Below are 25,935 nucleotides of genomic sequence, written 5' to 3'. Positions count from 1 at the left end.
TGTCCGATTAATTTCTTTCTGTTTTTAGTAGAGACGGGGTCTCGCTCTTGCTCAGGCTGGTTTCGAACTCCTGAGCTCAAACAATCCGCCCGCCTCTGCCTCCCAGAGTGCTAGGATTACAGGCCTGAGCCACCGCGCCCGGCCTATGTATGGTAAATATTGATAATAACACACATAAGCTTTTTGGTAGTGTCAGTATTTAAGAGTGTAAAGGGTCCTGAGGCCAAAATGAGAGTCACTAGTTTAACCAAGTTTATCCTCCAGAGCTGGGCATCAAATCAGGACACTGAGCAAAGGAAGCGTCTGGAAGGACGGACGTTAGGTGGGGCGCAGCCGTGTCTGCCGGGCTTCCATTCCTTCTGTCGGGGGCTCTCAACTTGAGCATGTAGCGGAGTGACCGGAAGGTTTGTTAGAACGTAGATCGCTGGGCCTCACCCCCGGCGTCTGATTCAGGAGGCCTGGAGCACGGATCGAGAAGGTGCCAACCCTCAACTTCCCAGGTCACTCTCATGCGACCGGTGTGGAACTGGCGCGGTTTGGGCCGTGCTCTCACAGCAGTTACCCAGCCACCTTAGAACAGCAGGTGCTATTTATGCCGTTTTAACACATCAAAACTTGCAGGTGACAACTAGTTGACAAAGTTCACAAGGTGTTGAATAAAGGCAGTGGTTTTCACACACTAAGGCAGTTTTTTAAAAACATGCTGTTCGTTCAAAAATTGGGCTCATGTTATTTCACAGGCATTGGGACTATAAAGACCAATAAATGCTACCTAGTCCCTGCCTTAAAAGAACTCATGGATTAGACAAAGATGTGAACTAAGAAAACGCAGCGCAAGTGCAGTGAGAGGCACAGCGGGAGGAGAATGTAGCTTGACTCGGGAGGCCGCCTAGAAAGTCCCAGGAGACTGGGACCCCGGCCCGACCTCCGAGCACAGCCGGACGCCCCAAGACCGGCGCCGGAAACGGCTCCGCCCCGCCGCGGCCCCGCCTCCCCGCTCGGCCGGAAGTGGCGCGCGCGCCTGCTCAGTGCGCCCGGGTCCTCGCGGTCCCGTGCCGGCCGAGCCCGGTCCCTCCGGGCCGCCGTACCGCTTGCTCCGGCGAGCTGGTGAGGAATGGAGTCGGTGGGCGGTGGCGGAGACCGCTGCGGCTCCTCCTCCGCAGACCCACGGGGCACCTTCGTGTTGAGTAACCTAGCGGAGGTGGTGGAGCGTGTGCTCGCCTTCCTGCCCGCCAAGGCGCTGCTGCGAGCGGCCGGGTGAGGAGAGGCGGCGGGCAGCTTTCCTGGGGCATGTCCCGGGCTGGCGGGGGGCAGAGGCCGTCGGGACCCATTTGCGAGACCCAGCGTGTGCCCGGCTCCCTTCACCTGCCTGGGCTGACCCCAGCCGCTAGCTAGCCTGCTGAACTGCCTCCCGGGGCTCCCACAGGGCCAAGTCCCGCTGGGGCTTCTCCGCGCCTGGGCTCCCCCCGCACCAGCGCCCTCTCCCGGGGCCTTGGATCCCGCGGGATCGGCTGCTGCGCAGCGGGTGGGGGGCTTTGAGCCGCAGGAGAGATGGACGCGCGTTCGCAATCTTTTGTGCATTTGCGTCCCCAGCGTGTGCCGCTTATGGAGGGAGTGTGTGCGCAGAGTGTTGCGGACCCATCGGAGTGTGACCTGGATCTCCGCAGGTCTGGCCGAGGCCGGCCACCTGCAGGGGCATTGCTTGGTTCGCGTGGTCGCAGAGGAGCTTGAGGCAAGTAAGAAGGGGTGTCATGCAGTCACTTGCAGCATTAGTGGGTCAATCTTTGAGAACTATTTTTTTAATCCCAATTTTGTTAATTTAGGGAACATTTTCTCATGCCATGAAAAAATTTTCGTAGACATTAGGTTTAGTGACTATGCTGTAAGGATGTGCCATGATTTATTTGGCTGTTCATCAAATGTTGGGTATTTTAACTATCCAGATTTTCATTATTGTAATAGTGCTGCTCAGAACTTTTCCTTGAAGCAAGTATTGTTGTTTCTATTTTGCAGGGTAGGCAACCGGGTGTGTCTCCGTGTTACATAACTAGAAAGCTAAGAACCAAAACTTAAACCCAAATATTTCAACTCCCTGTCCTGTACTCTTTTGCTCCTCTGGGCCCCAGTTTCAAAAGGGGGGACCAACACCTGGGCAGGTGAAGACTTGGGCTGTGGAGTCAGATGGGCAGCAGGTGTAGCATCTCCCTGGGGAGTGAGAGGAAGTATTTTGAGAGTGAAGTGCCAACCCGATGCTCTGTCACTCTTTATACTTTAGCATGGCGCACAGACAAAACAGCACCACAGAGCAACCATCAGATTCTGGAAATTATCACCGATAACATTTCTACCATCTTGTCCTCAGACTCATTCTGATTTTGCCAGTTGTCTTGGTAATGTTCTTCATAGGAAAAGGATTTCGTTCAGAACTGCAAGTTGCTTTAACTTGCAAGTCATGTTTCTTTAATCTCCTTTGACCTGGAACAATTTCTCAAGCCTTCCTTGACTTTCCCAACCTTGACACTTACAAAAGTTACAGGCTAGTAATTTTGTGGGACATTTATCAATTGGCCGTGTCTGAGGTTTCTTACTAGATTCAGATCATGTATTTTTGGCAGGAATATCACAGAGGTGATGCTATGTGCTCTTCTCACAGCATCCTTTCAGGTGGCATATGATTTCTGTTTGTCCCATTGCTGGTGATACTACCTTTGATTACTTGATTAAGGTGGTGTCTACCAGGTACATCCACACTAAAATTACTTTTCCACTGTTATAAGTGTTTTGTGGAGAGAGAGCTTGAAACTATGTCAATATCCTGTTTCAGTTTATTCATTATATCTGTACACACTCTTGGTCTCTTATTCAATGGGATATAATCTGTTACTAATCAGTATTTATTTTGATGCTCAGATTACCCCCGATTTTGGCTAGTGGGAGTCCCTGCAGGCTGGCTTTAGTGTCTTTCAGAGATGACATTATCTTTGAGCACTTTCTTGCTTTCTGGCACAAGATGTTCTAAGCTTGTGTTGTGTTTTGCCTGCTTCAGTCCTGGCACCAATCAGCCATTTCTCTAAGAAGTCCTTGTTCCTTTTAGTAGAGAATGGTATTTAGAAGCCAAAACTTAGACTCTCTAAGTGTATTCATTGCTATTGAGGGTTTGCTGCTCCAAAGCTCAGTGGACAGAGCCAGGAGTACATGTCTGTAAATGCATGCATGTAAGTGTGTATACAGAGGACACATTTATAATTACATTTCTGCCCATACATGTGTGGAAACCATGAGTTCACACAGGTACATCCATTTCCAATCAAACACAGGATTCTTTCTAGTCGTGTTTTTGCTCATATTTGTACCTCCCTTTGGACAATAAGAAGTCTGGCTCTCATCATTCTTGATATGCTTAGATGTTAGATCAGTGCCCCATATGTAACCAATCTTCTGTTTCCTCCTCCTTGTGTAGATTTTCTCCTTACCTGTTTGGGTCGTGGCACTCACACCCTAAGGAGGTCGCCAGTCTCTAAAGGCAGGCTTGTTAGAAGACTTTCTTCTCTGGCACTTTGGCCCAGATCCCACTATTTCCAAAAGTTTGTCATTTGGAAAAATTCAAAATTCAAGCAAAGACTTACCCACAAAATTGTTCTTTGGAGCATCATTTATCGTAAGGAAAATTAAAAACAACCTAATGTTAATCTAATAAATGAAATCATTAAATGATAAACTGCAAAGTGCATTAATGACAAGAGAAAATGTTGACGTTAAAAGTGAAAAAAGCAGATTATGAAATTATATGTTTAGTATAATCTGAATTATTGAAAACAAAAAATGAAGAGTAGAAAAGAAATAAGCTAAAATGTTAGCAGATTTCCTTTGGGGATAGAATTGTCTTTTTTTTTTTTTTTTTTTACTGCTTTTTAAAACTTTGCATGGTGGTGGTTTTCAAATTTTTACCACAGCAGGCATTATTTTTATATAGCTTTAAAAGTTTATACATTGCAGTGGCTGTTTTAGCCAAACAGACTTAGGTGTGAACCCCAGCTTTGGCACATACTAGCAGTGTGAATTTGAAAAAGTTACTTAACCTCTCTGGGCCTCAGGTTCTATCTCTATAAAATAAAAAGAAAAATAATAATTCCCCTGTTCCCATATAGAGTTGTTGTAAGGATTAAATAATGAAAAGATAATGCATATAACACATTACCTACAGTACCAGGAATATAAGTTTTCAGCAGATGTTATTACATACTCTCTTATTAGCATATTGTTAAAATTCACATAGTAATACTTCTAAAGAAGTATATACATTGTAGTAAACTAGTGGTGAGACAAAAACGTGGAAACCCTATCCAAATCATACATTGTGTTTGTGTTTTCAGATTATCTAGTGGACATGGTACTTTAATAGCCATAAAAAAGTTGATTTGACTTTTTTTATTAGAAATATTTTAAAGTCCACTAAAATTTTATAAAATCACTTGCCATTTGTAACTTCTTTGAATAATGGAATGTGGTCCTATCTGCCTTAATTGTGCTTTGAGAAAATTTCATGTTGAGGCTTGTCTTTGTCACTGCTTGTGAATTAGGAAGAGGGATTTAGCAATTGCTTTTTAGTGTATGTCCAAAAAGAGAGACTCATAAAACCTCAGGACCAGACTTCTAACATCTCTTTAAGAATAGGAAACCCGAGGTCAAAAAACTTTGACGGTTATTCTGCTAGTCTGTGGCAGAATTAGCACTGAGATCTCTTGAATTCTGTCTTCTTTACTGTCTGCACCAGACAACACAAAGTCAGAGTACTCGAGGGTCAGGCAAGTAGCTGAAGAGACACCTGGCTCGGTGGACTGGTAGGGCCGCAGCAGGCTGGAGAAGGCTTGCCTCTGTGTAGCCCCCGTCAAGAGCCATGCAGTCTGAGTGTCACCAGAATGTCTAGTTTTTCAAAAGCACCTGGAAATCCACATTTTATGTAAAAAATTCTGTGGCATTTTGAATGTTGGCAACCAGTTTACATTTTTTGAAACTGCTGTGTGGACCATAGAAACTACATCCATAGGTCTTATCTGTTCCTGGGGCCCACAGGTCATCATCTCAACTCAGTATCTTTTGTGCGTTTATCTTTATAGAATCTGTTCTGAAACATGTCAACCCCCCAAATTATAATGGACTGTCATTTTTTTCATCTAACCAGCAAGTACTTGCTATATGCTAAGTACTTCATTCCATTTTCATAGTGAAAATCTTTGAAAATAACCAGCTTAGACAGAATATCTTCATCCTTTTCATTTAATTCAGCTGCTTTGCCGCTTCTCTGTGATTGGAAGGTTTAGTGGAAAACATGAGTCTGAACAAGCGCAGCTCATAGGGGAGATCAGGCACAAAGAATAACTGGGATTAAGGGATGTTGCATTTGAGGTCCACAGTCCTGAGGGAGTCTAGGAAAAGGTTTTGTAGTAGAGGAGGTGGCACTTAAGGTGTCTCTTGAGGGAAACAATTTTTTTTTTAAGAGACAGGGTCTTGCTCTGTTCCCTGGGCTAGAGTGCAGTGGCATCGTCATAGCCCACTACAACCCCAAACTCCTGGGCTCAAGCGATCCTCCTGCCTCAGCCTCCCAAGTAGCTGGGACTACAGGTGCCACCGCTATGCCTGGCTGTTTTTTTTTTTTTTTTTTTTTTAAAACAATCTTTAAGTTCCACAAGAAAAGAGCAACAGGAGGACATATGCGTAAGTCAGTACGTCTGGATGATAGTAAGCTAAGGGCTCCTAGAGGAAGCCAGGGCTTCCAGAGGCTGGAAATGAAGGCTTGGATTATTTGATTTGATAGGCAGTGAAAAGAGGAGTGACACAGCCTGTGTGTCTTCCCTGTTGCTGAGGTGTCTGTTACTGTGATGTCTGTTCAAATAAAGCAAGTGGCATCTTTTGCTGGTACTTGATGTTTTTGTTCTAAGAGTTTAAATTATCATCATGAAAATGAGCTTTCTGAGGGCTGGAATGAGTTCAGCTTGAAGAAATAGGTGCTTAGTAAGTGAGCTGAAAAGGGAAGAGCATGAGTGAAAAATGCACGAGAAGTGGGTGGACTCAGAATGCCAGCACTGACCTGAAGGAAGATAGGGTGACAGCGTTTGGACCGGGGAGACACTTTGAGGGACCGCGTGGAAGCACTCAGGGGTTCACGGGACCCAGTTCCGATTTCTTTCTCTTTGCAGAATGTTCACATCTTACCACACACAGTTCTCTACATGGCTGATTCGGAAACGTTCATCAGTCTGGAAGAGTGCCGTGGCCATAAGAGAGGTAAATATCTAAAGCAGGGGCTTGTTTGTCGTTCCCTTATGTGCCTTCTGCGCGAAGTTCGGTGTCGTGCTCGTGCTGCAGAGCTGCGGACTCTGTGCGGCTCTGGGACTGCACCCTGCGACGTGCGTGGATCTGTTTGTCGCTGAACCTGCTCCATGAGCCCTTTCCGCTTTAGATTGATGTTAAACCTTGTGGTACAATTGAAACAAAGTTTTTAGAAAGATGTTTTTCTCATTTTGAAATACTTTAATCTTCTAAGCACTTCTTTTTATTATTAAAACAGGATGTATGACTTTGGCTACTGAAGTCTTTTACTGTGTTGGAACATGGGGTCTCACTTACCAGAGTTATCTGCAGAGATTGTGCATTCTTGGCTTGCTAAGAGAAAAAGCAGACTAAGTATCCAAGGTGGGCACACCGAGGCCCCGAGTCAGACTTAGATCAGGGATTCGCACTGTCTGTTTGAATCTGGCTGACTGTCTATCAGCTGAACAGAAGGTGCAGTAGTAAGTCTAACATTTAGCTGCCACTGCTAAATTTGGCATCATTGGGGCAAAAGCAGTATATGAACAAAGGGGAAAGGCAAACTAGTGAGGCTAAAGGTCAGATTTAGAATTTAAAATACAAAGCAGGGGCCAAAATGGGGGAAACGTTTGTTTTAATCAAAGCTTTTAGGCTTTTTTGTAAAGCTTTCTGGTGTCAGATGACTTTTTTACATTGTCAGATTTGACTTTAAATGGATGATGTTTAATAATTTTGCTACTGTATTTTTGCAGCAAGGAGAAGAACTAGTATGGAAACAGCATTTGCCCTTGAAAAGCTATTTCCAAAACAATGCCAAGTCCTTGGGATTGTGACGCCAGGAATTGTAGGTGAGAGAAATTAGCAACTTCATGATTTCCTCCTTGCCTTAATGTGGGATCCTGTAGATTGTTGAATTATCCATAGCTTAAAAGCACATTTATATTAGTGGCCATCCAAAATACAATAAAGTTACTCATATTTATCATGGTATTATATTTGACTTACATTAATATTTAAGTTATTGTGGTTAGTATTTCAAATCTCAAGTCTACCTGTGTAAACCAAATGTAACAAATACTTAGTAGCCTATCATAAGAGGGAAAAGATCTCATTCTGCCTCTGTCCAAATTAGGAATTTTCAGAGTTTTGTCAGTTCAGCCAGTCCTGTTTCTGGTCCGTAGGAGTGAGGTAGGCCTGGGATTAGGTACGAAAATGGATCTTACTAGGAAACTTCTATTTCTCTGCTTGTCTACCACTGTTAGAAGTTTTTAGTGTGAGGCTGTGCCCTTTTCCATATTTGATTGCTGTTGGTGAATTTTTGTTTATTTTTATTATTTTTGATTGTTTTCCATAGGTAATGGGGGGAGAAATTCTGTTGAGGCCGTCAGGGAGCAGTGGTTAAGACACCCGGATCGGAATCCCATCTGTACCACCTAGTGTCTGTCTGAGTTTGAGCAAGTTACCTAACTTAATGGGGCTTCAGTCTCCCGTCACTGAAATGGGGATGGCGACAGCAGTGCCTTCCTTGGCGTAAATGAATTAACATGTGTGAAGCATTTAGAAGAGAAATACACAGAAAGCAATAAGTTAAATGTTGCATAATATTATTTTCTTTGTTCCAACTCAGTAGCACTCCATAATTAACATTTTTAATCTTCACTGAAAGACTTTTAATCTGAATTTAAGAGTCTTGTACAGTGAGGTACAAAGGATTTCAGGTGTTTATAAATAAATATTATTTTTTCATTTTGCCCTAGCTTTGGTTTCTAAAAGGCTTAACACTTTTTTCAAAAAGTTTATTACTTTTTTACCCTAGTTATAATCATTTATTGTTAGAAAAGAGAAAAATTAGAAGATACAAGTAAGCAAAAAAAGAAATTAAGCACCTTTAAGCACCACAGAGTTGACCACTCTATTACCGTTACAATGTTAACATATATTAATATATATAAAACCAGAATATAATTTTCTATAGACTTGTAACCTACTGTATTAGTCTCCTAGGGCTACGATAACAAAATACCATAGATTGGGTGCCTTAAACAACAGAAATTTATTTTCTCACAGTTTTGGATCCTGGAAGTCCAAGATCAGTATGGGTTTCCCTGAAGCTTGCAAACAGTGGCTTTTCTCATGCTTTTCTGTGTCCCTTCCTCTTCTTATAAGGACACTAGTCCTGTTAGATTAGGGCCCCACCCATATGTCCTCATTTAATCTTAACGATCTCTTTTATAAGGCCTATCTCCAAGTACAGTCACACAGCGGGGTTAGGGATGCAACATACGAATGGGGGGGGTCACAATTTATTCTATAATATCTGCCTTTAAATTTCAGAGCGTATTACACACATATTTCCATGTCAATAAATATACACCTGTCATCATTTTAATGGCTACATTCTATTATACAAATGTAACTTTTAAGCTAAATACCAGTTAGGACATTTAAGTTTGTTTCTTTTATTTCCTACTAAAAATTCTGTGGTAAACCTACTTGTGTGTATATATACTTCATATGATTGTCAAATATCTTTAGGGTAAATTTTAAAAAGTGAAGTTGCTATGAAAGTGTATTTACTACCCCCCAATTTTTTTTTTTGAAAAACTTCAAACCTGTGGAAAAGTTGAAAGAATGATAGAATAGTGTGGTAAACACCCATATATTCTTCGTCTGGATTCACCGATTGAAAAAATTTTGCAGCATTTGCTTTTTCTCAGTTTGTTTATAAAAACATTTCTCTCTGAACCATTTGAAAGTTCAGTTGCAGACATCACGACGCCACACCTTGAAATTGTCAAAGCTGGAAAACTTTTCCTCAGATAGTGACCCATCGGCTTGATGATTGTCTTAGTGAGCTGAACGGTAGTTATCTGGGTGGGCCCCACTGATCTACATTGTTACCAAATTAAACTTAACTTTTTACTGAATCTGTTCACAAATCTGCTTAACTTTTTCCCTAGTGACTCCAATGGGATCAGGTAGCAGTCGACCTCAGGAAATAGAAATCGGAGAATCTGGTTTTGCTCTGTTATTCCCTCAAATTGAAGGAATAAAAATACAGCCGTTTCATTTTATTAAGGATCCGAAGAACTTAACATTAGAAAGACATCAACTCACTGAAGTAGGTAAGTTATTTATCAATAATTGCTCATTTTGTTGATTAATTTTGTTGTTTTTATTTCTGGCTGGTTGGTAGCTATTTAGCTCCTTTGGGAGAATGGGGATTAAGTACATCTGTTAGTGGAGACGTGAGTAATTCAAGCTAGTGACTAACAGAGGCTAGTACAGTAAATTTCTGTAGAATTGATTTACTTTTAGAATTATGTGACTTATTTTAAAGCCTAAGAGAACTAGAAATGAAAAGTTTTTCATCAATACTCTGTTGATAAAAAAACTTATTTGTATTTAATTCTGAATTTTGAAGGAATTCTTGCTCTATTAGTTTTTGTTTTGCCCTATTTTTATTTTTTGAAGCTGAAAAGTTTTTTTAAACTTTTATTTCTTTTTTATACTAGTAATAGCATTTATTGTAAAAGATTTTAGAAGATGCAGGGGACTAATGAGAAAGATGGGAGTAAGTATAGTGAACCTAGTGTTAGGGAAGGTAGAAGTTAAGGAAGAATCTATTAAGAAAGGGGTGCACTAGGAAACATCTGATGGGAAGTATGATGGAGTCATGAGAGGCGAGTTTGCAGAGGTAATGAGTTGGCTCAATGTCTCAGCTTCGATGGGAAAGCTTAATATAGCAAGCAACAAACCAGCTACACAAGCAAAGCAGTGTTAAGTCCTTTCATCCACATCTGCGGGTAAACTCATTGGACTTGTTTAACTCATTAAAATAATCACTTTAAAAAAAATCACTGTTGGCATAAAAACAATTAGTGGTAACACCTCACTTCTACTTAAATCGGCAGCCTGTAGAGATAAGCCTCCCATATTTGAAATGGCACGTCAACCCAGCCGGAATAAAAAATTGTATAGCAGACCGGGCACAGTGGCTCTCGCCTGTAATCCCAGCACTCTGGGAGGCTGAGATGGGAGGATTGCTTGAGCTCAGGAGTTTGAGGTTGCAGTGAGCTGTGATGATGCCACTGCACTCTAGCCAGGTGACAGAGTGAGACTCTGTCTCAAAAATATATATAGCAGGAAAGGGGAAATTTGATTTGCTGATCAGAAAAAAAAAGTATGTGCATTGTATATATGTTAATTAGCTAGATATAACCATTCCACAGTGTTTAGAGACTTTAAAACATCATGTTGTACACAGTAAATACAGTTTTATCTGTCAAATAAATAAAGAGAGGGTAGTCGACCTTTAAAAAAAGAATACAGGCTTGTAGCTGCCCTAGTTCTGCTACTTTCTGGCTCTCTAATTGAGAGCAAGTTTTTAAACTTTTGTTAACCTCTGTTTTCTTCATCCATAAATTGGAAATAACTAACAGAGTTGTGAGGATTGAATGAAGTGACTCATGTAAAAGCACTCAGTAATATGCCTTGTTCAGCAGATGGTAGGTGGAAGGCTAGCGTTGGCCCTGTGGTCTGTGGAGGAATAGGCTGGAGGGAGCTCAGGAAGGGACCTTGTAAGGGCAGCCAGGGGGTCTTAGGTGTCCGTGTCAGCCTGTTGAGAAGCAGTGTGCCAACGGAGCTCGCGGATGTCTTTGCTTATAGTGACAGCGATGGCTGACGTTTACAGAGGTATCTATGCTGGGCACTGTGTTATTTCTAATCCTCACCACAGCTATGCCAGGCAAAATTTATCATGGAATATTATCGACGAGGAAACCGAACTCTGATGGGAATAGAGAGCGAAGGCTATTGGGGTATGTAAATAGTAGAGTTAGCTGAATGGTTAAAGCTACCCTAAGTTAAGGATGCTAAACTTCCTTTAGGGAAAAGATCAGATAGTACCTTTAAACTGACCCAATGTTAAGCGTAAAGGCAAAAAGAATTTAGGAGGAAATGTAGCCATGTGGCCAGGCTCGGGTGAGCTTGTCATCATCATAATGCGACCCGAGGTTGGAAGGCTAGCTGGAGCTGACAACATTCAGCAAACCCAATCTTACTCAGAGTTGGCCTGGCGGTTAGAAATAGTAGGTGTGAAACTCAAAGAAGCCGTAGTCAGACATGTCGGTGGGAGAGCCATTTGCAGTCTGTGATCGTGTCAGCTGCCACTGAGGGCCTCGCAGTGAGCCAGTCCAGGACAGCTTAGACTCTGGAAGGGGTTACAGCAGCACACTTAGCACAGGGAAGGAAGAAGAAATACATGTTGATGTTGGCAAGGAGAGGGCTATATATGGTTGGTTCATGATGTAGAAATCCGACATTAATTTTATTTAGTTTATTAAAAGGTCTCATAGGGTTAGAAAAATTAATTGGGTGCAGAGTCTGTCTCAGTGACATTGCAGGGAGGGTCTGAACGACACTTACACACGCACGTGTTGCTTGACAGCGGGGGTGAGTTCTGAGAAACGCATCGCTAGGCAGTGTCGGCATTGTGCGGGCGTCAGAGGGCGCCCTCACACGAACCTCGGCGGCGTGGCCTGCTGCACACCCAGGCCGTGCTGCACAGCGGTCGCTCCCGGCTGCGCACCTGCACGGCACGCCGCCGTCCTTGAGAATGCAAGCGCCGGCAACACAGTGGCTTTGTGTATCTGAACGTATTTAAACATTAGAAGACGTACAGCAAAAATACCTTTTAGAAGATCTTTAAAAAGTGGCACATCTGTGTAGGACACTCAGGCGAATGGAGCTTGCAGGCCTGGAAGTGGCTGCGGGCGTCCGTGCGTGGGGAGCGAGCGTGACGGCCTCGGACGTCTCCGTGCTCTGCTATGCAAACGCCGCACGTTGAGGCCACGTTAAATTCATTTTAAAAATTTTCTTTCTTCAATAATTATCTTACTATCACTTTTTTACCTCATAAACTTTTAAAATTTCTTTAGCTTTTTAACTCTTTTGTAATAAAATAACACTTCACTTAAAACACACACACTGTACAGCTGTGCAAAATATATCCTTAGTCTGTAAGCTTTTTTCTTTCAAAATGTTTTACTACTTATTCTTACTTTTTAAGCTTTTTGTTATAAACTAAGACACACACACACACGTTGGCCGAGGCCCGCACAGGGCTGGGACCATCGCTGTCGCCGTCTGCCACCTCCGCGCCTCGCCCACTGGGAGGTCCCCAAGGGCAGTGGCGCAGGTGGAGCTGCACCTCCTGCTACAGTGGCGCCTTCTTCTGCAGCGCCTCCCGGGGACCTCCTGAGGCTGTGTTACAGCTACTTTTTCTTTGTGAGTAGGAGTACATTCTAGAATAATGACCAAAAGGATGTCCTAGCAAACGCATAAAGCAGTGACACGGCTGCGCACTGCATCGTGGAGTGTGACGCGCTGCATGTGCTGGACGTGCCGTGCTCTCCGTGTGACGGGCAGGCAGCATGTTTGCTCACCGCAGCGGCGTCACAAGCATCTCAGTCACGCGTTGTGCTGCCGCGTCACCCGGGGACAGGGATTTTCAGCTCCATTGTAATCCTTTGGGACCACTGTCGCTGTGTGTGCCGTCCATCCTTGCCCGAAGTGGTGTTTCACGGTGAGGATGTGAGCTGTGCCAGGAGGTGGCAGGGTAGATCGCCGTTGGGTCCTGCCAGGGGAGGCAGGTCAGGGAGGTCTCACGGAGCAGGTGGTGGTTAAACCCTTGGAGGAGGAGAGGGCATATGGGAGAGAAGGATGTTACTCCTCCTTGTCAGAGGCTGAAAGAACAGGGAAACTCAGGCACAGAGCCAGGCAGTCACAGAGCATGTTGGGGAAAGCGTAAATAATTCAGTTTTGTAAGCAAAGGGTGTGTGAGGGGAATCACGAGAACAAAGGAGGGGTGCAGTGCGGCCAGGCTAGTCCGGACTTGGTCCTGTCCTCAGCAGTGACTGCTGTTACTCAGAGATGGGTCGGGTCCAGTGGGTGCAGCCCTGCGTAGTGGGGAGATGCTGGAAGTGAGAGGCCAGGTAGGAGTCCTCTTTAAGAGTCTAGGCAAGAAATAACACCAGGGCACAAAGAGCAGGGAATTGATTGGAGGAAATTACTAGGCGATTAGGTATGGAGAAGGGAGACTGGGGACTCGGTGATGACTCTTGAGTTTTGAGCAGAAATAGGGAACACTGGGACAGGAGAAGCAGGACTGGGAGAAGAAATAGGGAACAGTCAGACCCCATGGGAGATGCTCGTTTTGGCTTTTAACTCAGTGCTTCTCCTAAAGGTCGTGTGGCTGAACCCGAGAGGGCACTTCCCTGGGCAGTTCCCCTCCCCTGTCCCCATGAGCTCCTTGGGACTCCTTGATGAGGTCCTGATACACAGCACTGTTGACGCTGGAATCCTGGTTTGTCAGTTTACAAAAAAGAACCAAAATCTGGAGCAGAAGAAACCATCCATTTTATGATAAAATCGTTATATTTGTTAGAACATGTTTGCATTATAGGGCCAAGTATAGGAATGAGAAAACTGAAAGGAGAAACAACTCCAGAATTATTCTGCTCTCTGCAGCTTTCTTATAGGGCTCCTTTCCTGAGCCACTTGCTGTCAGCATTGTTGGCTTATTCCAAGGCCTCAATCTCATCCTGTTCATGACCTTCTGGAAATCGAATCTTTGCCTAGCTTGAGATAATAATCTCTTTTCTTTCACATGCTATTTTATGTCCTAATTCTATGTGTAATTGGCCTTCCATATCTGGGTTCTGCATCCATGATTCAACCAACTGCAGATCAAACATATTTGAGAAGGGAAAAAAACATCTATACTGAACATGTACAGACCTCTTTTGTGTTATTCCGTCAACAATACAGCATAACAAGTATTCACATACCATTTCCATTGTATTAGGTACTGTAAGTGATCTAGAGATGATTTAAAGTGTACAGGAGGATGTGCCCAGGTTCTATGCAAATACTACACCATTTTAGATCAGGAACTTGAACATCTACAGATTTTGGAATCCAAATCTGGGGGAAGTCCTGGAACCCATCCCCCATGGATGCCGAGGGATGACTGTCTGAATTTGGACCGTTGTCTCTTACGTGCTCAAGAAGATGTAGTAATCTAGGTGGGCAAGGAGTGAATGCCTGGAGGCTGTGACGTGGGACATGCCTTCTTCCCAGTCCCGGCCTGCATTCCTGAACCAAATACCTGGAGCCGCTCCTCTCTGTGTTCTTTAACGCCGAAAGCATCCTATTCATATAGTGTCCCTCAGAGGTTGGCAGAGTGTTTTGTAAAGGGCCAGATAGTAAATAATTTAGGTTTTGCCAGCCATGTGGTCCCAGTTGTGTCTATTTGCTTTGCTGTTGGAGTGCAGAAGCAGCCATAGATAATACATAAATGACAGCTGTGTTCCAATAAAGCTTTATTTACAAAAGGAGGAACAGAAGGTGGGCTGGGTTTGGCCCGTGTGTAGTTCGTCTCCCCCTGCCTCACAGTGCTCAGCCACAGTGACTAGACGAGCGCGTATGAAAAGCTCACAAAAGCAAAGGAGGGGCTGCATCCTGTCTGACGAGATTGGCAGTGCCTGAAGACAGCGACCTTGTGTTCGATGAGTATAGTTTGCCAGGCCTTGCGGGTGGGAGATGTCATCTGACCCAGCATCGTAGCACATGCAGCAGTTGCACACACACACACATTGGTAAATTCTTTTTGGAGAAATCTCATCAAATACGGTACATTTTTAAAATAAAGCATAGGTTGTTCTAAGGTCTATGTGGTATCCTGTGTTGAAATTGGTCTCTGGAATAAAAAAAAAATACACATGGGCAAACTTAATTTTTATGGAATAAAAGCAAAAATACCTCAGTGAAGTTTCATAAAAAGCTGATGTTCATTTATTAGAAACTGCTTGTATGTTGTGTGCCAGTCACTGCATTTGACACGCGGCTGCTGCTCCGGAGCTTCCGGCCTCGCCGGGCAGGCTGGCTCTGAATAAGCCGCCACAGATGTGGCGAGTGTCAGCAGGTAGGGGCACAGGTGTGCTGTAAAGCATGTACCCACGGGACCTCATCTAGGCTGGTGTGTTGGCAAAGTGACATTTTGACAGCCCTAAAAAGATGTGAACGAGGCTTGAGCGGATAGACTCAGCCCTCAGGTGTGCAGTGGGGAGCAGTATTGTAGGTGGTCTTTACCTTCTCTCCAGGTTGCTGACCAAAAGGAAAAAAAAAACGGTAGCCAAGAAAACAAAGGACAGGAAATAGAAAGGGCCTGCCAGCTCCCCTTCAGGATGTAAACGTGGATTCCCACAGCTCATCTGGGGACCGCAGATACTGGCGTGTCTAACTAGTGTGCGAGCAGGCTGGGCGCCAGGCAGGTGAAGCTGGAGAGGCGAGCAGGAGGCCAGATCCGCCCTGCGGGACATCCCCCGGATGGGCAGCGGGAAGCCAGGCTTTGAAACAAAGAGTGGCGTCGTCAGATAGGTCTTTCGAGAACACGACTCTGGCTGCGGCGTGGAGATCAGTTTGGAGGAGTGTAAGAGTGGATGCACGATTAGCTTGATTTAACCATTCAGTGGTGTGTATATATTTCAAAACACCATGTTGTACGTGATAAATATATGTATTTCTCATTTGTCAATTAAAGTAAATTTTTAAAAAAGTGGATGCAGGAAGAACAGGAGGCTGTCGTGGTTAAGGCAAGAGCATGTGGCAGCTTGGGCGAGGGCAGTGGCAAGTGGGGTTGAGGCGTGGGTGGGTTCGAGATGGCGTTTGGAGGTCAATGGGCAGGATGCGGTGACTGATGGCATGTTGGGTGTTGAGAATGAGGGAGGTGGCAGCGGTGTCACCCAGGTTTCTGGCTAGGGCAGCTGCACAGTACCACTGAGGTGAGGATAGACTACGGGCACAGCGCAGAGGAATCAGATCATCAGTTCTGTTTGGACAGGTTCAGTGTGAGATGGGGATATTGATTAGATCGTTGAATATATGGGTCTGGCGCTCTGGAGAGTGGCCGCGGAGGCCACTGGCTTCAATGATGTGAGGAGGAGGGTGGGGACGGGGGCTCAGTAGCGGGTGTTGATTGTCCAGGGTTGGTACTAATGTAATATTATTATCACAGCCCTCCCTTGTGCTTATGTTGAAGACTATCGAGACTGCTCAGTAAGGAGCTTCTTGAACCATTTAACTTTTCTTTTAAACAGCTCGTTTCTAAATACAGTCTTACATGGGACACCAACGTAAAAATAAAGCAGATAAAAGCAGAGCTGCTTAGGTTGAAGAAAGTGCATTAGGCCCAGGACTGAGGTTGCTTAGTTTCTCCCCATGTACCCCAGGGGCTTCCCTGGAGCTCTGTGCCCACTAGGGCACAGTCTGAGAGCCACAGCCGCGGGAGAGGGGAGCAGCCGCCCTCCCTGACTGTGCTCACGCACTTCGTCCTCTGAGGCTTCCGCAGCGCGCCTCCAGTGCTCAGAGCAGCGCCGGTGGCTCTGGCCATCTGTCCGTGTCACAGACAAGAGAGCTGGAGAAAGCAGCCTCAGCACTGCTGATTGTTCATAGGTGGGCTTAATTGAGGGGCCAGAGCCTTTCCTCTTTTGAGACGCTTGAGGTGGTTAGCTCTGCTAGTTGCCTCACACCTGTGGTCCTTTCTCTCTGTCCCTTTTACAAATATATCCTGACATTGTCCTAGAAGCTCAAACCTGTAACATTAGCTGCTGGGGCATGGTGATTTTCAATTTCAGCTTTATTTGCAGAGATTCCCATTAGAAAAGCTCTCCCATTGGTTTTTATATTTTAGGGTCAAGAGAGGAAGCCCTTGAAGAATCCAGTTGCATTTGCTCTTGGAGGGAGAGGAGTGGGAAGTGTCTTGTGTCCTCCATAGCTCAGCAGGCACCAGTTCCTTTCTGGCAGCCAGTTCCGGGGTGTGTATTTAATTTTACTTATGTCTGGTCTGTGTAAGGTCCTGTAATGTGGATAAATTTGCATGTTGAATATGAATTTTGAAAGCCATTGGGTCCTCATAGACTTCATAGGAACTTAACAGTACCTAGTATGTTTTTACAGGCATTAAATAATTTCTGTGAAGTGCTTAGAACAGTGCCCAGCACAAGTGCTGTGTTTGTTGTGACATTGGCAATCTAGTGATGTGGCTTGTGGGTTTTTCGGGTCCTTTCTGCGTCCTGTCTTTGGTCCTTTGAATACTCCTCTCGAATTCTACCAGCAACCAAGAGGGATACAGACAAAAAACTTTAATGATTTAAGTCAGATTCCAAAAAAGTCTGAAGAAGGACTAAGTTCTAAAGTTACCTGGGGATGTTATAGAGACTCTCTAGGGGTCACAAGCAGTGACCAGGCGTGAAGCTGAGCGAATCGGCGCTGAGGGATTGATCGAGCTCGCTCTGCTTTTTTGAAGTTGCCCAGCCCCTGAGAAAGCGCAAGTGACGGGACGTGGCGTTAGAGAAGAAGTGATGCCGATACTTGCTGAAGACGGGAAGGCTGACTATTCAGGGGGATGGCTATGATGTGGCTTTGCAGCAGGAGAGAGAGGTTGGACTCACTTCTGAATACAAAGACAAGCGGGGACTTACAGCCCAGGAGCAGGGTCGCGGTGTAGGCAGGGGCTGAGGGATGAAAAATTCCTAAGCGGTGGTAATTCTTTGCTAAACTGACTTAACAGCATTCTCGCTAGAAAGAATAGTTTCATGCCATTGGTAGACACCTGCAGTATTTAACTTGGTTATAGTTACCAATCTTACCTGGCAGGGCAGTCTGTTCTGTTACCCGAGGTTACATTTTGCAACCAGCTTACCATCCTGAAAGGCTCACCAGGAGGTTACACCGGGTAAAGTGCCTTATAAAATGCTTTTATGGGATTGTTTTTAATGGTTGAGGTAAGCTCCTGCTAATATATCAATCTTTGAAAGATTCTAGAATCAAATTATTAGTCATATTCTATGGCAAGTGGCCCAGAATACTGGGTCCTTGATGATTCTTTATGCCAAATGGGAGGGGACCTCAGAATCTCTGGGGAAAAGCCGGCACTGCCCTCGCCTTGGGTGGAGCTGAGTGACGCGGTTCCCAGGCCACACGTATTTTAGGCCTTTCAGTTTTGAGTGGCACGGAGTTCGAGTCGTACCTTCCCTCTGATTTCACTGAAGCACCAGTCTGTTGGTTAAATATAGAGCCTGGTCTGTCCGGCGGCTGGGCTTAGCCTGGGTGGGTTTATTCTCTAAGGAGGGGTAGGGAGTAGGGGGTTCCGTCAGCTGAGAACAGCACCAATGGAGAAGACGTGGGGTATGTGTCTGACAGGTGACTGAAGGTGGTGTCTTTAGAACGTTCAGATGAAAACGTTCAGTAGACAGTTGTAAAAGAGCATCTGGAGCTTAGAAAACAGCAGGAAAGATAGAGATTTAGAAGTCTTGAGGTTTCTAAAACCTAAAGCCCTGAAAGTCAGGAGGATAAGGGTTTTAATCTAGAGTCCGCCATGATATTGTCCTAGGCTTAGTCACTTCTCTGGGATTGTTAATCCTTGTTTGTAAATAAGATTGTTGATCTCACAGGCCTCTTCCAACTGTGAAAATTTGTTCTGAAAAGGAAAAAATACTCTTTTGAAATTTGTTGGGCTAGTCCATAGGGAAAAAGACCCTGTAGTCGTGGTTTGACACCATATGTCATGAAAGTGCCAATACTCATCTCAGTGTCCAAGTCAGTGATTCACTGTGTAGAGAACTAGAAATGAGCCAGATGCGCTTTCCCAGAATAAGTCAGCACTGGTGTCAGTAAAGGGTCATTCACACACATTTCTGTAAGTAGCCTGGCAGCCTCACCGTAGGTCTGTCAAGAGGGAAGTCATGGAGCTGAGTCAAGTGGAAACACCAGTGTGGTTAGGTTTTGAATTTTTTCCCTGTCCCCAAAGCCACCTCTGGCACTGCTGGCACCTTTCAAGCTGACAGTCTGAACAAGGCACAGGGTCTCGGCTGAAAGCCTGGGAGCAGCGGGCAGTGTGAGCACAGCCGTCCTGTTAGAGTCCGCCCCCAGTGGTAGCAGCTTTTAGTTTCTGCGCCTCGGAATTGGACGCTTCCCTGCTTTGGTAGGGGTCCCAGTGGCTGACCCGCCTTCGCTCCGGCCGCTTTCCGGGAGGAGGTGGGTGAAGCCCGTATTTCAGTGGTGTAGCAGTTTCCTAAGGCTGCTCTGACAAAGTACCAGAAACCTGGGGTCCTGACACAACAGAAGTTTTATTCTGTCACCATCAGGAGGCCTAAGTCTGAGATCAGGGTGTCCACAGGGCTGCACTGCCTTGGGAGGCTCTAGGGGAGAATCTGTTCTTTGTCCCTTCCTGCTTCTGGTGGCCACTGGCCTTGCCCACAGTTGCGTCGCTCCAGTTTCTGCTTCTGTGATCACGCTGCCACCTCCTCTTTCTCTCTCCTGTGTGTATCTCTTAGTATCAGGACACTTGTCATCGGATTTAGAGCCCACCTGGATAAGCCAGATGATCTCATCTCAAGGTCCTTAATTACATCTGCAAAGATCCTTTTTCCAAATAAGGTCATGTTCGTAGGTTCCAGGGATTTGCTGTGGCTGCATCTTTTAGGGGCCACCCACTCACCCCACTGCAGGTGATCAGCACCATTTCTCTCCACTGGTTTTTTTTATCTTCAAATTCCCCTTGTAGCTGTGCTGCTAAACCTCTCCGTGGAAGCCGCTGTTCCCTGTTGTTCAGGGGACGGCCCATGCAGACCCAGCGTGTGCCATGGCCACCACAGGGTGCTGCTCAGTACACAGCTGCTTCCGTAGTTGTGTTGATTGTGTTATTTTCAAATAGCCATTTAGGTTTTTTTTTACAGAAAAAAACTGTAGCTAAAAATTTTTTGTATTAAAATGGTAAAATATGGAAAACTTGACAGATTAAGCCACTACATTGCACTTAACTAGGAGTGTAAGTAACATTTTATTTTGTAACGTGTGTATGAAATAATTTCTGTTTTAAGGCTGTCTTTAATTGCTGCTCTTTGTTTCTCCGCAGGTCTTTTAGATAACCCTGAACTTCGTGTGGTCCTTGTCTTTGGCTATAATTGCTGTAAGGTGGGAGCCAGCAATTATCTGCATCGAGTAGTCAGCACTTTCAGTGACATGAATATCATCTTGGCTGGCGGCCAGGTGGACAACCTGTCATCACTGACTTCTGAAAAGTATGTCTGGTGTAGTTCCGATTTCTTTTGTGGATGAACAGAAATGGTCTCAGGTTTTTGTTACTTTGGGTTTTTTTAAAAAAACACATTTAAAGAATTGTTAAGGTAACAGTTCATTCCATTTTATAGTAGATATTGGTTAAGGGGCTTACTCAACATAATTCTGCTTACAGGTGAAGAATTACATATTTATATATTGTCCTTTAAGAACTTCCTAGTCGGACTCACATTCTCAAAATTGATTTTCAACATTGTCTGTCGATCTTTCCTTTGACAGCTGTGGAGCTCTGTCATTTCCTCTCTAGTTCTCTTTCCTCCTGTAAAGAAATACATGGTTAAAGTGGTCTTCACGGCAAAACTCAGAGCCTCTGATGTGCTCCACGCTTTGGGAATAATATTAACTGTGGCAGTTCTCAAATCACAAAACCTTTTTTCCACAAGCATTTTACAGGGCCCACTGGTATTACTTGGCACACATTTTTGGAAATTCTGTACTAGATCTTTTGAAAAGCTTCTTCAATCTCAAAAAATTGTGGCATTTTGATTTTTGTTACTAAGGCTTTTGCTTTCAAAGATTAAAAAATATTTGCTCTTCTATCTTGGGAGAAGATAGATAGCTATCCCTTTCCGTTTTGAATGAAAGTATGTGACATTTTGAGTTTGAGCTAACTAAGTGGACATAAATATTGTTTCCAAAGCAGGAAAATGAGATTCCACCCAACCCCCAATACTCGTAAACACTAGTATTTGTTTCTCACTGTATATAGTGATGAGTTTAATGTTTGGTTCCTAGAGTGGTGACATGGGGACAGACTGTTGGAGATCAGTATCTGTGAGAGCAACGTAAATCATCCTAATTACGGCTCTCTCCTGGTCGTCTTGTGGACATGGGAAAGCAAATTGCTGCAGCCAAGGTCCCTAGACCACCAGTGGGGAAGAAGGGGGAAAAGCCAAGTGCACCGAATCCCAGGGAGGAGGATGTCAAACACTGGATTTCGTGCATACGTACACCTAACTCTTGGTATCTGAGGTTATTTCCCCTCTTGCCTAATTTCTTCCCTGTCTTTGTGATTACCTTTAAGTTGTGTACAGATAGGGCAGTGGTGACTTAACATACAACTTGCCTTTGAAATGCAAATATCTCACTCAGACTCACAACATGTGAGGTGCTGGCCTCACAGTGTTAGTGTGGCTATTTGTATATCATCTACTTTTTATACCTGATGTGGGAAATACACCTCCCGACATCATTATTCCTTACGTGACACATTCATTTTAATGTGGTCTTCGCACTGCATCAGTGGGTAAGAGAAGCCATGGAGTGCCCACATAACCCAGCCTACCTCCGCCCCCAAGAAGATAGGTCAATAATTCTTTGAGTAAGAGATTGACATTTATTAACAATCGTATACCAAAGAGGAAAAGTGATAAAAAAGCAGCACAGGACTTTTGAAGTTGGATTTTGCTCTTCACACACTGGTGTTGCCACTAGTTAGCCTTACTATCTTCATCACTTAACCTGTTTGAGTCTTGAGTTTCTCACTAACCCGGCAAATCTAGCCCGTTTTGTAGATTCAGATGTCGGTAAACGTGATAGAAATGTAACGTATGTACTTGTTTCTCCTCCAGTGGGTGCTCACTATATTATGCTTTGTAACCTTTATCGACACTGTATTTTCTTTTGTAAGGATCAAATATTTCATTTAAAAAATATGAAAATACAAAAAGAAAACATGAGTTTTTACTGTCAGAATAAGCTGAATTCTAGGCTCAAAGCAATGAACAAGACTTCCTAATGGACCACAGCTAAAACTTCTAGAGTTAATAGGTTTTTAAAATTACCCTGCATGATTATATTTTTAATACACCTCTTGCAGAATTTGATAGCCAAGGGTGGGGTGGGGAAGATGTTAATGATACCAGAAAGCTTCATTTAATAATCTTTGTGCCTGTGAAGTAGAAGGTTCCTTTTAAGGAAGTCAGGAAGGTCAGGGTACTCTGTGCCTTCTAACGATGCAGGATGGGTTTCAGAAACCTTTGTGGATACGCTTTGTCCCATTGCATTTGGGACTGAAATAAGTAGTGGCTTACTTCTCTTGATCTGCCTTCTGCATTCTTTTAATGTATTAATTTTAATAGTTCAATTTTTAACCCTTATTATATTCCTCTTATGTGGGATGATGAACCTCAGAGTAACTATAGGCTGCTGAAGGAAGGCAGCCACCCGTCAGTGAATCAGGATTTTTCTTTTATACTTTAAATTTTTAATTTTGCTTCATGATATAGTGCCACTTTTCTCATTTAATTTTCCAGGAACCCTCTGGATATTGACGCCACTGGTGTGGTTGGACTGTCATTCAGTGGACACCGAATCCAGAGTGCCACTGTGCTCCTCAGCGAGGACGTCAATGACGAGAAGACTGCCGAGGCTGCGATGCAGCGGCTCAAGGCGGCCAACATTCCAGAACAGAACACCGTTGGCTTCATGTTTGCATGTGTGGGCAGGGGCTTTCAGTACTACAGAGCCAAGAGGAATGTTGAGGCTGATGCATTTAGAAAGTTTTTTCCTAGCGTTCCCTTATTTGGCTTCTTTGGAAATGGAGAGATTGGATGTGATCGGATAGTCACTGGGAACTTTATATTGAGGAAATGTAACAAGGTGAAGGACGACGATCTGTTTCACAGCTACACAACCATAATGGCGCTCATTCATCTGGGGTCATCTAAATAAAGCCATCTTTAAAGTGGCTTTCGCAGTCTGTATCTTTTGGGTTCTGCCTTGGGATATGTGTATTTCAAACAAAAATACTTTAGATCTATCTGTTTTGTAGCTTTCACCGATGCTCTGAGATCACATAGGGGTAGTTTTTAATACATTAGATGAACGACAGCTTTGTATGTAACGCAACACAGACCAAGAGTTGAGAGCTTTTGCATCCGGCAGGGGCAGGCTGATGGCAGCTGCGTCCCACCAGGTCCCGTGGCTGTGTACCGCGGCCTTAAGTCTTCCTGCGAAGGAAGATCAAGAGGGGACTCGTCAGCAGGATGGAGACGGAAGACATTCCACAGCTACCTCTTTGTATTGCTAGATGATCTTTTAGCAGAATCACGAAGACTTTTTTTCTCCCTTAATAAAGGAGAAAAATATACAGATGGCTTGTTTGAGAAATCTTTTCTCTGCTTTTCAATTTTATGAATTTTTCAGAAGTTGTAACAATACTATTACTGACTTTTTACTTATTTGGTAAAAATTAAAGAACTATTTTTGTTTTGGTACTCTAAATTCGTTCAGTCAGATAGATTGCCAAGACTAATCAGTATTTTATTATTTTATAAGTAAAACATTTTCCTTTTTTCCTCAATAAAGAAATTGCAAGAGAAAATCTTTTTTTCACCTAGTTCTATGTAGCTAATTGGCAGACGAGACAATTATATCACGTTATTTTGGTTTTATACCAATAAAACATACCTTGGAAACTCATTCAGATAGTGTTGTGCATTTCATTGCTTTTGGTGGGTGAACAAAGGAAGTAAACTAATGCATTATAAACGAAAACTGAGAATAGTATTTTTTAGCTCGTCAATGCTGTCATATTCCTAGTAGAGTGATTTTCAAATCGGAATTTCTAATCACAAAAATATCTAAATGACAGATGTGCAGGTAACACTAGTTTTCCCTCATTATGCATTCTTTCCTTTGCACACAGTGGTAGAACCTTTGATCTCTCAGCGAGGCGCCTGCCCCCAGAACGAAGATTGCATTGACCAGTCACCGTGTTGCTACGGCTGTGAGGGGGAAATGAAGTGTATCCTTCAAAAGTCCATGACTTTTTTTTTGGCCCCTTTCTCCATCCTGTTGCTTGGAATGTGGACCTGGCACCCTAGAGCCACCCTAGACCCTGCAGAGGCGGCAGCGCCCCACTGTGGCAGAGAACCGCACACGGGTCCTGGGGCTCCGTACGACCTTGTTGAAGCACTGCCAGTAAGTGGCCTGGACTGCCTGCCCCCAGCTGTTCTACAAGAGAGAAATATTAACATTAGGCTTGCTTAAGCCACTGTTGTGCGCTGCTGTTTTTTTCTTTTAGGTCTTTGTTGCAGGATATCCTTATATTAGCATAGCCCGCCTAACACAGTGTGATACAGCTAATGCGTGGCACTGTGGTAATGGTCAGTGGTTCTACCAGGACGGTAGAAAACTTGCAAGGTAAGTAAAAATCCAATGTATTAACATTCCTGCTTTTCTGTTTTTATCACTTTTCTACTGATTTTTACCTCAAAAGATTTTTCCCTTGTTATTTATATATATGATAAATATACTTAAAAGATTCCTTTATCTTCCGGTATCATAAATCCTACTTCCTGAGGAAAGTCCAAAGAAAAGTTTCATTGTCAGAACTTTTAATCTGTGAATATTTATGTTTAGCCCTCGCTGCTTAGCTGTTTTCTATTATTTCACACTGGTATACATTATCAAGTAGTACCTCAAAATTCTAGTCCTTGAATGTGCTCGTATAGCATTTAAGACAAACATTCTGTAATTTTTTTTGTCTGATATTAACCAGAGTTGGTTGAATAGTAGAGGAGAAGCAACTCTTAAAACTGAAAATATGAACAAAATGAGCCTGAGAATTGAATGGATTATTTTACTTTTTCAAACTAATACTCACATAAAATACTTAGTTACGTCTCAAAGGAGAGTCTGCTGCAGGAGAATGCCATGCAATATCTCACTTTGTTACAGCTGAGCCTTTGGAGCTTGTTATGTACAATAAAATCATTTGGTTACATGGTTGCAACCTTAGTGCACAGTAGAAGGGGAGAAGTGACCAATACAAACAACAATAGTACTAACAAAAGTCATTCTCCCTGCCTCTCAAAGGCTTCTAGGTTATGTGGAAGGAGAATAGTAATTTAACCAAAGTTAAAGCTCAATAACTAATTTATTACAATTTTGAAAGGCTTGTCTTACAAAAAAAAAACAAGCATTAAAGGAATAATTATTGTTTCAGCTAAAAACAAACTAAATTCCTGAGATGACAACCATTGTGGTCCTTTATGAAACAAAAAAAAATGATCACATGAAAAAAATCGAGGCAAGCACAAAAAGAGAAGTAAAGGTGTACCTTTAGTGTAAGTACTGAGTTGCCGGCCTTCTCTCAAGATCAGATCACAGAATGGTTTATTTAATCAAGACATTGAAAAATACCGATTTTCAAAGCAAAATCATTTCTGGGGCTACAGTTTGCTTTGTAAAAGACTACCTCGAGGAATGTGTTTCCATTCCCTTCGGTCCAGGCAGAATGAAAGCCCTACCGGCAGTGGACATCTCAGGGAGAGGGAAGGCAGGCCCTGGAACCAAGACCAGGATGGACGCGCCCTGCAGAGTGATGGACGGGGGTCCAGCAAGCTGCTTCACCACAGTTCCCTCGATTCTGCTTAAACCTGGATATCTCAGTGTAGGAGGCCAGATAGCAGATTGTCA

At 43.7% G+C, this 25,935-nt stretch overlaps 1 protein-coding gene across 3 annotated transcripts; it reads left to right on the top strand.

The window, feature by feature from the left end:
• Positions 1-1,004: 1,004 nt before the first annotated feature.
• FBXO22 (F-box protein 22) lies at positions 1,005-23,216 on the top strand. Of its 3 annotated transcripts, none has more exons than XM_012651898.1 (7): positions 1,005-1,257; positions 1,594-1,732; positions 6,198-6,285; positions 7,062-7,157; positions 9,270-9,434; positions 20,288-20,453; positions 22,767-23,216. In XM_012651898.1, exons 1-7 carry the CDS (start codon positions 1,115-1,117, stop codon positions 23,182-23,184), a joined length of 1,215 nt encoding a protein of 404 aa, XP_012507352.1. In that variant the 5' UTR covers positions 1,005-1,114; the 3' UTR covers positions 23,185-23,216. The 3 variants fall into 3 exon arrangements, with proteins under 3 accessions (XP_012507352.1, XP_012507353.1, XP_012507354.1); XM_012651900.1 differs by having other exon boundaries at positions 1,054-1,107; XM_012651899.1 differs by lacking the exon at positions 7,062-7,157.
• Positions 23,217-25,935: the final 2,719 nt, after the last annotated feature.

This window comes from Propithecus coquereli, unplaced genomic scaffold, assembly GCF_000956105.1.
Source record: "Propithecus coquereli isolate 6110/MARCELLA unplaced genomic scaffold, Pcoq_1.0 Scaffold372, whole genome shotgun sequence".
In the NCBI taxonomy this organism is placed as follows: Eukaryota; Metazoa; Chordata; class Mammalia; order Primates; family Indriidae; genus Propithecus; species Propithecus coquereli.
The sequence above is the reverse complement of the archived record's forward strand: the minus strand, read 5'-3'. Positions and strand labels throughout refer to the sequence as shown.